The sequence below is a fragment of the Acomys minous genome (genome assembly GCF_964271855.1).
Source record: "Acomys minous genome assembly, chromosome: 4".
NCBI lineage: Eukaryota > Metazoa > Chordata > Mammalia > Rodentia > Muridae > Acomys > Acomys minous.
Genome location: NC_140486.1, coordinates 23,065,674 through 23,079,776, shown reverse-complemented (window position 1 = coordinate 23,079,776; position 14,103 = coordinate 23,065,674). Strand labels below are relative to the sequence as shown.

Genomic DNA, 14,103 nt, shown 5'->3' with positions numbered 1-14,103 from the left:
TGTTAGCCGTACCTACTTGATGTGAGCATGGCTGTTGTCTAGCCAAGGTCAAGAAGTTTTCGTTGAACGGAGCCCTGCAGTTCCTACAGTTTGCAGATGCCAGTGTCCTTTGGTCTTCACTGGTTGACAATGTTGTAGGACTGAACTTGACCGTGTTCTGTGTAGGGCTAATTATGGGCCACAGGAGATAGTCTTGTGAGTTGCGACTTGGTGTCATTGTTATTCTTTGAGCTGGACCTGTAGTCCAGGCATTGGGTCACTCCCGTTTTTGCAGAGGGGGCAGGGAGGAGTTTTATTTTTACTCTGTACCTTTGTTCTTACCCCTGATCCTTTCCACGGCTAGCCATTGCCATGGAAACGATAACTGTGCCTTTATCTAACTCCACAACTGGATGTCAGAGGGCAGAGCGATGCACCTGGGTCAGGAGTCGGTGCCTCCTCAGTGCTAGTACCATGTCTTGAATACAGTGGATGAATGTGACGTAGGCTGTCAGAACGGAGAACTGAGGGGAGCGGTCACAGAGAGCTGGCAGAATCGCCCTGAGACCCACCATGGAAGTGACGAGTGGAAAAGGCTTAGTGGGCAGGAGTTAGGGTAGAGGAGATGGAAAGGGAGGGGGCAGGGGGCAGGGGGCAGAAGGACTGGCCGTCACAGGAATATGTGTGCTATGGGGAGGGGATGATTAGGATTCTTATTGAAAATGTAGCCGGGGAAGGGGGCACTTATTTGTATACATTCACCGACTACGCGTTGTTCAGAGTGAACACTAAAGGCAGATGTAGATTCAGCAGGACACTGATGGGTTTACATAGTTTCATCAGTGGTAACACGCGTGTGCATCATAGACCCTAGAAGTTGATGGTGGTGGAGGTTGTACGTGAGTCGCATGTAGGGGATCTCTGTACCTTTCATTCACTTTTGCTGTGAACCTAGAACTGTTCTTAAAAAAAAAAAAAAAAAAAAGTCAGCCGGGCATGGTGGTGGCACATCTTTAATCCCAGCACTCGAAAAACAGAGACAGGCGGATCTCTGTGAGTTCTAGGCCAACCTGGTCTACAAAGTGAGTCTATGCCAGCCAGACTACAAGAGAAACCCTGTTTGGGGAGGGGCAGGGAAGAAAGTCTTCTAGAAATATATAACACAAGGTTTTGTCTGAGGTTTGGGGCAGGGATACAAAGATGAATGAAAAAACGAACAATAACCTCTTGGGTATTGCGTGCTAGGTGGGCAGCTTCCACATGTTAGCTTGCTTTTTCTAAAAAGTAACTAAAGTTGCGTGACACATATGCAGTTTGTAGTTGAGAAGGGTGTTGGTGGCTTCCTTTAGTCCACGTGTGTCACAAGTACTGACTAGAATTAAGGGCTATGTCAGAGGGTAGGGAGGACAAATACATAAATAATTCAGAGAATAATGGCCAAGATAGCGAGATCCCCCACTTAGGACTTCCTTATCCGTGTGCACAGCTGCTGTATGTGAAACCTGGGGTCACACTGGTTCCCCATGAGAGGAGAACATGATTTCCCAGCCCAGCTATGACATTTTTTCAGGACAGCAGCTGCTGCTGTGGATAACACTAGTAGATATGCAGTCAGTGTCTCAGGAAGAAGTCATAGGGGAAAAGGTGGATAGCAGTGTTGGGAATTTTGGGCAGAATTGAAATGTGTGTTTTGTTTGTCAGGAGGAGGATTTTGATAGATTTGTACGGTTTAAGAACATTTCAAATGCTTGCCATCAGTGCTCAGGAAAGCCACACACACAAAGTGTCCGGCATTACCGCTGCTGTATAACAGTGATGCAGATCAGTGGATTAACAACAGGGGATGTACAAAGCTGGGTTTGGCCTGGTCTCTTCCATACCTGCTTCCTTCTACATTGTACCGTCTGTCTTTGAATAATAGTTTTATTGCCAATGCCAAGTCACCTCAGTTAAACATTTGATTCCACTCAAGTTGTAAACAAGGAGCAAATATCGTGCATAGATTTTATGAAAGTGATAGCATGCTTCAGAAAGTCCATTCCCTCAGCCCGGGGGGCCGCTGCGTGTGGTAAGTTAGTCACACATTTGTGCTCCCTGATGATGGCTGCTTATCTGCATTTAGGTTTGTCATTCTGAGGAAACAAAGATAAGAAATCTTTACTGTTTAAAAGTGATTTTTATAGAGTAATACTCTTTGCTTGAACTTTAGAGAGGGAGTGAGTTTTCTTACGGCAGCTGCTTGTAAACAGTGCTCAGTAAAAGGCCTCCAACTCTCCCTATCTACCAGCTGCTGGTGGCTGCATAGTGCATATCTTCCCAGGATGCAGTTCTATATCTCTGTGAGTTGGCAAAGCAGGACAAAAGCTCCTGGATTTGTTTGTTTGTTTGTTTGTTTTTTGTTTTTTGTTAGCATGGGTTTATTCATCTTAGAAATGCAGCAAGCTGGATGGGCCCTTTATTTGCAACTTATGTTCTTAAATTTCCTGTATCATTTGTATATGCCGAGATTTCTGCAAAAGCTGAGTTTCTCCCACTTTCATTCTTTGTGGTATTGGCCATGCAAGGGCCCTGTGGAGCTACAACCTCAGGCAAATGTTTATTTATTGAAAAAAAGAAATATTTTATGTTTCAAAGGGGAAAAAAACCACACGTAAAAAAGAAGTCACTGCCCATTAATCAGAGGTAACTGGTATTATGGCCTCTTTCCTAGATACTTTGTTATATAGATATGTCATTGACTTTTTGTGTGTGCACGAGCGCTGACAGATGTGCGCCTGTTAAGGCTGGTGTGTGGAGATCAGGGGACAGCTCAGGAGTCGGTTCTCTATTGCCATCTTGTGGGCTCAGTGATTGGGCTCAGCTCTGAGTCTCCTCTCCTTGGTACTGAGCCATCTTTTCAGCCCTTAAACAAACAAGCAAGCAAACAAACAGTAAGTTCTGTGTAGAAAGACTGCTGCAACAGACTTTGTTTCTCTCTCTCTCTTGCTATTTGTGTTGGGTAACTATTCCTGGGCATGGTACCAGCCCTGGAGTGCAGTTGATAAACCCCATGACACTCCAATAGAGAAAACTGTCCCCTACCTTTTTTGTAGCAATTTTCAATTGCAAACAGTTTCTTGGTTAGGGGTGGGACTTTGTGTCCATTTCCTCTTTCCCAAGGCTGGGATTTTTGTCTGGATTGATCCTATGCAGGCCCCGTGCCTACTGCCGTAACCTCTGTCAGTGTGTAAGTGCACAGACCTGTTGTATCTGGGAGACACGGTTTCCTTGGAGTCAGCCTTTACCTTTGGCGCATTCAGTTCAGTTATTCCACCTCCTCTGCCGCATAGATGCCTGAGTCTTGAGGAGGGAGGGGTCTGATAAAGATATCCTGTTTAGGACCGGCTGCTCCAGAGTCTCTTTCTGCGCATTATCTAGTTGTGGGACTCTGTGTTAATTCCCAGCTGTTGCAAGGAGTGTCTCTGCTAAGGGTTGGGCAGCCTGTTGATCCAAGTGCTGGTTGGAGCTCCAAGCAGTTCCAGATCAGTGGGCCAGCGGTAAGGGGGCGTGGTGGTAGGTGAGTGGCACAGGAAGGGGGCTGACTCTGGAGGTCTGGTGAGTAGGTTGAGGGTCAGGTTCCACACGGTCCTGGTTCCAGGGCCCTACTGGTTGGAGAACTGACTATGAGAATCCCTAGTTCAAGATCTGGTTGGAATTCAGACTCCGGGCAGCTGATACCTCATGTTTGCATGTGTGCACATGTGTGTGCAGGCACATGTGTGGAGGGCTGAGGTCAATGGAATGTCTCTTTTTCAGTGTCTTTGTGCCTTATCTTTGACACTAGGGCTCTAAGGCTCTCACAGAATTGGTTTGTGTTGCTGTACCCAGAGTTTTTTGTTTTTTGTTTTAAACATGTGTTGTTGGGTGCTAGGGATCCCAACGCAGGTTTTCCTGTTTGCCTGAGCCGTCTCTCCAGCCCCTTTATACCCTTTAAATGATAATAGTGTAGATCATTGTATGGAATTAGCTGCCTGTTGTAGAGGCTCTTTTAGATTTTTTTTTTCAGATGAAAATAAGTGTTGACCTCTAAGCTCGAGATATTTTTTTTTGTGTGTTTTTATACTTCTCTGTGACTTTAAAGATCTATCAGGAGGAGGTGTGTGTATGTGTGTGGTAAGTACATGTGCATTTGTGTATGAGGGTGTACATGCATATGTGCGCCATGGTACACATGTGGAGATCATAGAGCAGCCTTTGACTTTGTTTGAAAGCACTGCATACATGTGCTAACTGTTCTAGGAGCTTCTGGGATTTTTTTGTCTCCACCTTGCATCTTGCCATCGGAGCACTGGGACTGCAGATGGGCCTCTGTGCCTAGGCTCTAAGGATCTGAATTCAGGTCCTCATATTTAGTGTGGCAGGGACTTCTGTTCACTGTGCCTTCCTCTCCGTCCTCATCTGTGAATTGCTTTTTTTTTTTCTTAAGGATTGATTCATAAATGAGATTTTGTCTAGTAAAGCATATGAATGATATTGTAGGGGATTTAAGATACTAATCCTTTCAGCAGGCTTCCGCTGGCCTGTGCCCTCATGCACTATGAGGGATTACGGAGCCTCTGTCAGGGGGAGGAAGTCCCGCCACCGGGCAGGTTGACCTCAGTATCTTCCTTATAGGGTTAGATTTCAGAACTGGTCCTCACATTTACTGTGAGAGAACTGATTTCCATTTGAAAATCCTAGCTTTCTCTTTCTTTCAGTTTACTCATCATTTTCTCGTGTAAATGTGGCCTGATTTGTGCTTAGTTTGGGAAGTAGGCCCCGCCCAATAAGACCATTTCCCCAGTGGAAATGCAAATTCAGGGAACCCAGGTGCGGACTAGCCCCTCCTGTTTCTTCAGACCCAGGTAATGGTTTGGTGGGGGTCCCACTCAAATAATCTTTGGTGGACAAATCTCTATTCTGGATTCCCGAAAGTTCTGGAAAGAAGGCGAACCGTTTCTCACTGGCATGCTTATCTTCTACTCTGTGGCGTGCGGCCGGTAGTCCCTTGCTTTCCATCGTAGCTATTACCCCTTCATCTCCTCCACAGCCACCTTCACAGGTGCAGTGTCTGAGCTGAACATAAGCAACACTCATGGTTTGACGGGTACTCGCTTCTCTACCTCAGGGTCATTTCACACCTCTTCCCTTACTGCCAGGTGTCCCTTTAGTGGCACCTGGGACCAGCCTGTCACCTCTTTTAACAATGTCCATCCATTATGGTGTCCTCAGATTCTGCCCACCTTCCTGCCACCCCCACCCCAGCACACACACACACACACACACACACACACACACACACACACACACACACACACCCAGCATGGCTGCATTTAGGAGATTTCTTGGCTCCAGTATACTGAGGTTGCCTGTTCCCTTTTTGGTCGGCATGGACCCATTCATGTAGTAGGTACGTGGTTAGTGCTTGGTCTTTATTCACTAGGCACTAGCAGGCCACATACACTTTTTAGGCTTACAAAGAATTCTATAGAGGTATGTTTTCAGATTTTGATCTGTATGTAAAAAGTAGTTTCACTGTGCCATCCCTCAATATGAGCATGCTCTGGGAGGCACAATGTGACCATGAGCAAAGGACAGCTTGGACAGAAAAAGAAAAGAGCCTCCACCTGCAGAACACCATGTGCCACAGAAAGCACTCTTGACCCTTGATCTATAAGTAGATAAAAGATAGGTCAGGCCTATCCCAGTGGCTCTCGGAGGCACTTTGGCAACTGCTTGGGAGGCTGTCCCACTAATGTAGCATGGTGTCTACATTATCCCTGGTGAGCAGGACCTTACTCTCACTCTCCTGGTCAACCTTTGGGGACGGTCAAACACCACTATTGTTTTGGATGCTGGGGAATGAACTCAATTTTAGCAAAGTACCACTGAGCTGATACCCCCAGCAAAGACATGTCGAGAATATCTTCCTTTACATTCATGCCTTGCCCTCTGTATTTGTGTGGAAGTCATGCTATGTCTGGGGAGAAGGGAGGGGGTAGGTGGGAGATTCCTGGGGTGTAAGTCATCCCAAGCACCTCTTCAAGTTGCCAATACATACAGTGGATCCGTGGTTAATTAGCAAAGGCCCGGTATCAGATTTGATGCACCTTTGGCTTTTCCCTGTTTCTCTCCTTTATATTACATGACCGTGTAGGCTTTCTTCCTAGGTCTCGGCTTACTTGGCAGATGAATTTTTGGCTGCTTCTGTCTCATTGTTTAGTTCCAAGGGCTCCATTCCCGGTCATTACTTCTATTTTTAATTCTCCTTGGATAACTCTCTACAGACCATTGTCTGTCCCTACCAGCCTCCCGTTCTACGCTGATTAGCTCTGATGCCCCTAACTCAAATCCAGTCTTTCTCCCACTGGCCATCTGATTTGTTGCCTAGGCACGCTGGACACACACAGTTCTCTATTTCAGTTGATTTTAATAGTGCTCCAAACTCAGGCTTTGGTGACCTTGGTTCAGCCCTCCTCCTATGCCACCTCAGCCATCCTCAGGTGTTCCTCAACCTTTGGCCCTTCAGCTGCTATCAGTGTGGTGGTGTCTTCCTGTAAACCTGAGAACATACATCTGTTTTTATCTGAAGGCCAAGTTCAGTGCCAGTGCATTGGAGGAGCATAAACACTAGAAGGAGCAAAGAAATGGACGACTGGATGGACAGACAGGTGGACTGACCAGTCCGAGGAGTTTCTTTTCGTTGGAACTAGGGAATAGTTTTTGCTTGCTAATACTGCGTTTTGAAGAACACTTTGCTTCTAAAGAGCTATTTCACCACATGAAATGTCTTTCTTTTCCATCCCTGGCCACGTTTATAAATATTTGCACTTGAAAAGAGGAATTATTTATAGTGGCTTTGGTACCTGGTTATTGGAATATATTACTCCAGTGGCTCCTGTGTTTGTGTTCTTGGTACAGCTGGGCAACGTTTACTCAGATATCAGAAGGAATTGATGTTAATGACCTGCCTGCTAAGAATTAAGCTTGGACTTCATTAATCAGGAGGCTTCAGTTTCCAGAATCTTAGCGTCTTTTTTCATTGTGTTTGTGCATCAAATGTCATTCTTCAACATGCCATCTATCTCATTTTTGTTTGGTTTGGTTTGGTTTTTGTTGTTGTTGTTGTTGTTGTTATTGGTAGTGGTGGGTGGTGGTGGTGGTTGTGGTGGTGGTGGTTTGGCTTGGTTTTCTTTAAAGACCTGGGTTTTTATTGGCCAGTAAATTCAGCAAATCAGCCAGCCTTGCAGTTCGGTGAACCCCAGGGACCTACCTCTCTCTGCTTTCCCAGCACTTGGATTGCAAACTCACACCATGCCCAGTTCTTTCCTGTGGGTGCTGGGGATCGAACTCCTGTCCTCATGCTGCCACAGCAGACTCTACTGACTGAGCTATCTTCCTAGCCTCCCATTTGGACTTTTTTTTTTTTAATACGGAGTCTCAATACATAACCCTCACTAATCTGGACCTCACTGTGTAGACTAAGGGGGCCGGGACCTTGTGGTGAGCCTCCTGCCTCTGCCTCCTGAGTACTAGGATTGTAAGTATGTCACCGTGCCTGGCTCGATTCTTAGCGTGGCAGAGCGGCAGTGTTGCCCTCTGAGCTTGACTGTAAGCAGGAATTGCCCAAGCATGAACTGGAGTGTATTTCAGGGTTGGGCTGAGTGGAAATTACTGACTTGGAGGTTAGAATTGAGAGAGCTGTCTATTGAGGATTGGTTTTAACCTTGTTATTTATTTATTTTTTTCTCCTCTTTTCTAACAGGGAGAATCCCGTATTCTCAGAGTAAAAGTTGTTTCTGGAATTGACCTCGCCAAAAAGGACATATTTGGAGCTAGGTATGTTTGCTTTTTTCTGCGGGCTTCTGGAGAACCCAGTGAACTTTTGGGGGATGGTGCTGGAGATTGACCCTAGGGCCTTGTGCACACCTTTTCACACTTAGCTGTGCACCTGGACCACCCATGAGGCTTCCGCAGAGCCATCTGGGAGGCTGGTTTAGTGCGTGACACAGCTGGCCAGCGGTGGTATTTGCATGGGTGTGTAGCCATGGCCGCTAACAGCATCATCATGGTAGTCAGCCGGCTCCCCTCATTTGGGCTGACTGCTTGAGGAAAGTAGATTCTGGTGAGGTTTTCTTCCTTCCCTCAGTATAGGAATATGGCTATGCCTATTTTTAGCATGTCTGCTGGTTCTGGATCAATGGATTCTGCCAATCCCTAATCAGAAATCTGTGGGGAAAAGGATACTGGTATTGCACATGCACAGTGCCCCCCCATCATTATCTCTTAAAACACTGTAGTACAACAATGACTCACGTAGTGTCTAGGTTAAGCATTATGAGAGACATAGCAGTGACTTAAAGTATATGGAAAGATATGCACTGGTTATTTGCAAATACCACAGCGCCGAATTTAAGTGTCATGGGCATCTGAGTTTTGGGGGTCCACACGAGGAATTGGAATCAGTTCTCCACAGATGCTGAGGGATGTCGTGTTTCCTGGGGTTTATTTTGTGCTTTTAATTCCTAACTAGAGAGCCATAAAAGCATGCACTGTTTCTTGGACTGGGTGTCCTTGACATGTGTGATCTGTGTGCAGGAATGGGGTGACTGGTGATGCTGTCTCATGGATGCCCTGGCTGGACAGCAGTAGGAGCTTTCTGGGTGCTTCAGGACTCATGTTCCAGTACTGCCTGTGATATCCCCTGGCCTTTTTGGCCACTTGGGCTCTCTGTAGGGTGTGGCAGTGTGTTATGGGCAAGAGGCGGGGTGATGGTAAAACAGCTTGAAAGAATTTGAACCAGACTTCGAACTACAGATCACTTGAGCTTTGGCCCAGCAGAGGCCTAGACGTGTTAAAGCCTAGCTTTCTCGTTTATTGTTTAGCTAGTTCAGCTACTTCCTTATGTCACACAGGTCAGCAGTTTTAGAAGAATGAGTGGACAGCCTACTGTCCCCTGTCCAAGGCTTTTGAAAAATTTTGTGGTGGAGTGATCTCTAAAGAGGGCAGGTGGCTCCTGAGGAGTCATGTCATCAGGTTCCTGTCGGCCCCCTGTGCTTTGCCCTATGGCCTTATGACAGTCCTTCTGCCTGATACAAGAGACCTGCGTGATGAGGCCTCTTACCACGTCTTCCCCATACACCCCAGAGAAGCCCTCTACTGCCAGCGTCACAGCCCTGTTGTCTGACTGCCCACATGTCACACATCACTGCCTTCTGCCTGTTAAAGAGAGTGTGTGAGTTTATAGATTGAAGTTGAGAGAAGTTATCAAAAGCAAAACAAAACAAAAAACTGAAATATTTTTACTGGTGTACTGTCTGAAGAGTTTTCTTCTTTTCTGTGTCCTTCAAGCAACCGATGGCAGACAAGCTCTCTGGGTGGGTAGGTCCCAGGGAACATGAGTCTCTGAAAGCCTAGGAGTTTTCCCACGGCACCGACAGCAGCCTGTGCGGTGGGAATGTGAGAGAGATTCCTCTGACTGAACTCACACTGACAGGTTGACCCACTTTGCTATGCTCTGACAAAGGGACACCTGCACTGGAGGTGGGGACAGGAAAATCCTGCGCTTCCCTCTCTTCCTTTCCAGGACAAACCCTGCCAGCCATTCCAGGAATCCCCCCTCCTACCAACCTGAAAGGCTGCCATTTCCTGGAATTCTCAAATTCCATCCCTATCAAAACTTCACCTTATATCCTGCTGCACCCCCCGCCCCCGCCGAAATTCAGCCCAGATGACCATTAAAAATAATTTTTAAAAAGTTGTGTGTAGGTATCTACATGCTATTCTCTGTGTGTGTGGAAGTCAGAAGGCAACTTTTTGGAGTTGGCTCCTTTCACCTTTGTGTGGGTTTGGGGCATCAAACTCACGCTGTCTGGATTGCAAGGGTTTATCTGCTAGGCTGTCCTACCGCCATCTTTCCTTTCTTAACCCCTTACCTTCCATAGACAGCACAGTGTCCTTCCAGCACCTGTCCATGTGTTGTCTGGAGGCTTTCTAATATTCCTTTTACTTGTCTCTATTAATCTTAAAAACACATTTAAAAAATGAAATTGATTATGATCCCATTGCTCAGTGTGTTAATTAAGATCTGAAGTTAAAACTATAATGGAGTTGACCTCATACTCTTTTAAGAACCCAAGGAATTTCATCCCTAAATTTTTTCTATTTGTCTGAAAATAAGGACATTTCTTAGGGACCTGGTTTTTTTTTTTTTTTTTTTTTTAAAAAGGAAGATGCAAATCAGAAAGACAAATAGTGTAGCCTGATGGATCAGTTCCAGAAAGGGACCCAGAAACAGAGTGCCCCCTCCTTAGACCAGTACATGGAAATACCCCACCATTTCGCTCCCATCCCCTCCCCTTCCCTCCTCTCCCCTCCTCCTTCGATTGCTGAGTATGAAGGATGCGGTGGTAGTGCAGGCTAGGGCAGATCAGCATCTTGCTCTGGCTCAAAGCAGCAGGGCCTTGGGCTGCAGACAGTAGTCTGCACTGGCACCTGCAGCAGCCTGATGAGTCCTTTCTTTTCGAGGTCAGAGGTCAGCTTCATGGGGGTCTGTTTTCTCATCCATCGTATAGGTCCCAGGATGGACCCACCATCAGCCTTGATCGTACGCACCTTCTGAGCCATCTCCTGGGCCTGAAGTTGGAGTCCATAGGAAGATATTTTAACAAAGATTTAAACATGAGGATTAATGGAAACAGAAGTGTTCAGGGATAGTACATAGCCAAATGTGGGTCTGGGCTCCTTGAAGTTACTAGGCCTAAAGATTTTCCAAAGACTTTTACCAACGTCTGTATTTTGAATAGGGCAGCTCCTGGGGTGCCTTGGCTAGGATAACAGTCTGATAAGGTAAAACCCTGAGTCACAGGATTGTCCAGTAGGGTAAAAATAGGCTGGTTACTATGGGGTTTCCCGTGACAGTCTCAGACATTTTCAGGTTTTCAGTTGGGCAGGAATAAAAGCTGGCCTTGGTCCTATGTGCTAAGACCTTAAGCATGGACCACTGCTATTTTAACATTCTTCTCTGAAGTATCTCTGTATACAAGGAATATTGTCTCACTCGGGTGACCACCGCAGCAAATGTTAGTGCGCTGCAGTTCTTGACTCTTCGCTGGCTAGTACTCAACCAGACTCTGGGGTAAAGGGGTCCATTCCTTTCCAGGGTCCCCCCATTCCCTCTCCTCTTTTTATGTACTTGTTTGCTGTCGTTTGCTTTATTGCTGTTGTTTTATACCTTGTCTCATTACTTTGTATTTCGCTGATGACTTTCATTCTCTTTTCCGCCTGAACTTAACAAACTTCTCAAAGCCTTAACAAACCTCTCAAAGCCACCTGTGTCGTGGCCTGGCCGTAAAACAGGCAAGTCTACCCAGCAGTAAAGGCTGGAGTCAGGGAGAACCCACAGTGATCAGTCAGTGCAAGCTCCGAGGTATCATTAGGCTGTGGTCACAAACACAAGGGCAAGTTTGGCCATATGTTCCCTGCCATCCACTGTGTCATTCAGAGTTCTGGGCTGCAAGCGTCCCCCCTTCACCCCCCAGCCTCCTCACTCAGGACGTCTCCCTTACACAGTACCTCACTGGGAGTCTGTCTCCCTCACAGAAGTCAGTGTGGGAGCTGGAACTCTAACTGTGGAAGTTCCTTGGCTTGAGGCATGACAAGGAGATCCTGGTGTGGGAGGCCAGGGAGACAGAATGTGATGCTTAGCCTGCGTGGTAGCTCAAGGGTACATACATGTGAAGAAAGAGAGTATTTCCACACAGAGATGGCAGCTGCAGAAAGCTGGAAGACCTGGTGTTGGCAGAGCTGTGACCTGGCGGCCTGTGTCCCCTCGGAGGGGATTCACTGGTCCTCTGTTGAGAGGCCTGTGTTGAGATGCCCTTCTCTTGTTTCTGTTCCCTGGGCCACAGTCCAGCACTTAGGATGCAAGGTTGTTTTTCATCTCCACGGTAGCCAAGTCTAAGTCTATTTTTTAAAAAAAGGACCCTTTGTTCAGAGCAGATCAGCTGTCTGAGCATCGGTACAGACTGCCCAGGTGAAGAGCAGCAGTGGTACAGGTGGAGAGACGTCCCTGCCAGCCTCACCTGGAGGTCAGAAAAGGACAGTGACATAGTGCTTCGTCTAAAATTGGGACACTTCTGTCTGAAATCAACACTGTGTAGAGTGGGATGTGATGTGAAGGCATAAGGTGCAAATGGAGCCTCCTGTCATCCTTGCTCACAGACCTTGGTCCAGTCTTTATTTTCTCTACAGTGACAAGTAAATACTGTGATTTTTCCCCCTCCCTCTAAATGCATTGTTTGTTTGAGACAGTCTTGCTGTGTGTCCACTTGGCCAGTTTAGCCTTCATCTCCTGACTATCCTGCCTCTGCCTCCTATGGGCCTGCTCTTATACAGAACATGCCACCGTGCCCGGCTCCAGAACAGTGCAGGGCAAAAGGCAGTCAAAGTCTTTAGAAACTGAGAGGACATGTGAGAGGCCGATGGAACACTGAAGCACTGTTCAGCCGTTTGCAGGGTCAGGGTGAAACCTGGCAGCGTCTGAGCCTTTTCCTTCCAGCTTGCTGTCCCAGGGTTGTATCTCCATCGTAGCCTCACCCAGCTTTGGCATGCAAGTGTGCGTGCGTGCGTGCATGCGTGCGTGCGTGTTTCCTTGTGTACTGTCTGCCTTTGGTTTTTCTCTTTTTTTCTTTTTAGACAGGGCCTTTCACTGGCCTGGGCCTCACTGGTTAAGCTAGTCTAGTTGGCCAGGGGGATCCAGCTGTGTCTACCTACCCCAAGTGTATCATCACACTTGGCTTTTTTTTTTTTTTAAACATGGGTTCTGGGAATTGCACTCAAGTCCCTGTGCCTGTGTGACAATCACTTCACTGACTGAGCTTTCTCCACAGCCCCTTGGTTGGCACCTTTGATAGCTTGGCTTCTGATGGCTGGGCCTGTATTTTGTTTTTCACCTTCCAGAGCCCATTAACAGCCTCCACTGTCCCTAGGAAATGACTTAACTTAAAGTCTGCATGAATTAGGCCCACTCCATCTCTTCCTTTTGTTGTTCATCTTCCTCCCTCTACTCTGTCATTGAAAACTCGCTAAACTCTAAAGAAGTTGCTGTTTCTTGTACTGGCTGCTGCCTTTCACCTTGCCGGGAATCTATTTGCATACTTTGTGGTAGCTATTCATTGTCTCTCTCTCATAGGCCTGTTCCAAGGGCAGAATACTTGGAGAGGTCCCTTCCCTGTCATGTGTCCCATAGCCCAAGAAGGTGGAACAGTAGCTGTCTCTGGTCTGCAGTGGGTCTCCGAGACCCCGCCTTCCTCCAACTCTCACCCTGCAAAGCTGGTGTGTTCAGAGGTCGCCACTTTGCTCATCACTGCCGTAGGCCCCGGAATCTTGCATGTGACTGGAGTCAGTACACGGACTTGAACTCCCTGAATGCAGTGTGATCGGAGTGTTTAGTGGCTCAGGGCTGCCAGCCTGGAGAATGGATATTTTCTTCCCCCTAGAGGTGCTGTGGGCTCCTCACCCTCTACCCTGGGACATCCAGGGGAGGGCCCTGTTCTGATTCCCACAGGGGCTCTGGGGACACAGTAGAGGAGGCTTACCAGAAGTCACATGCCAAGCGAATGTGGAAAGAGGAGGCTAAAGGAGGCGGCGCAAGGCTGGCAGACAAGGAAACTCAGAGCAAACAGGTATTCAGTAGTGACATTCGTGAAAGTGTCCTATTCATGCCTTGCCGGGGGGCAGGGCATGGGATGAGATTATCTGAACCATAGTAGATCCCAGACGTTTCTCTTTAGATAAACAAAGCCAAGCTGGGGCTGGGAATGGAGGGTTGGGGGCCCTGTACCAACCCCTTTGCATTATGAGTCGGAAAGAGCCGAGGATGTGAGAGATGGGTGAGGGAATACGCAGGTGCCATCCCCCCACTTAACTGGAGGGAGGGAGTCAGGCATTGTTGAAGAACCAAGGCAGAAGGTAAAGCAGCATCCGCAGTTACAGGTGGGCTCAGCCGGCCACTCGCTTTCCCCGGGCATCCTTGTAGGTACTCTCTGACAGGATAGGCACAGGCCCTGCTTTTTGACCACAGTGACGTATGCAGCCAGGGTCAGT

General features: G+C 47.3%; 1 protein-coding gene across 2 annotated transcripts in view; it reads left to right on the top strand.

Annotated features, from left to right (window-relative positions):
- Positions 1-14,103, top strand: part of NEDD4L (NEDD4 like E3 ubiquitin protein ligase) — a 336,053-nt gene that overhangs the window by 104,258 nt on the left and 217,692 nt on the right. For both annotated transcript variants that reach the window (XM_084778010.1, XM_084778011.1), the window contains exon 2: positions 7,763-7,836. In XM_084778010.1, coding sequence (XP_084634136.1) covers positions 7,763-7,836 — 74 coding nt within the window. The remainder of the gene's footprint in view (positions 1-7,762; positions 7,837-14,103) is intronic.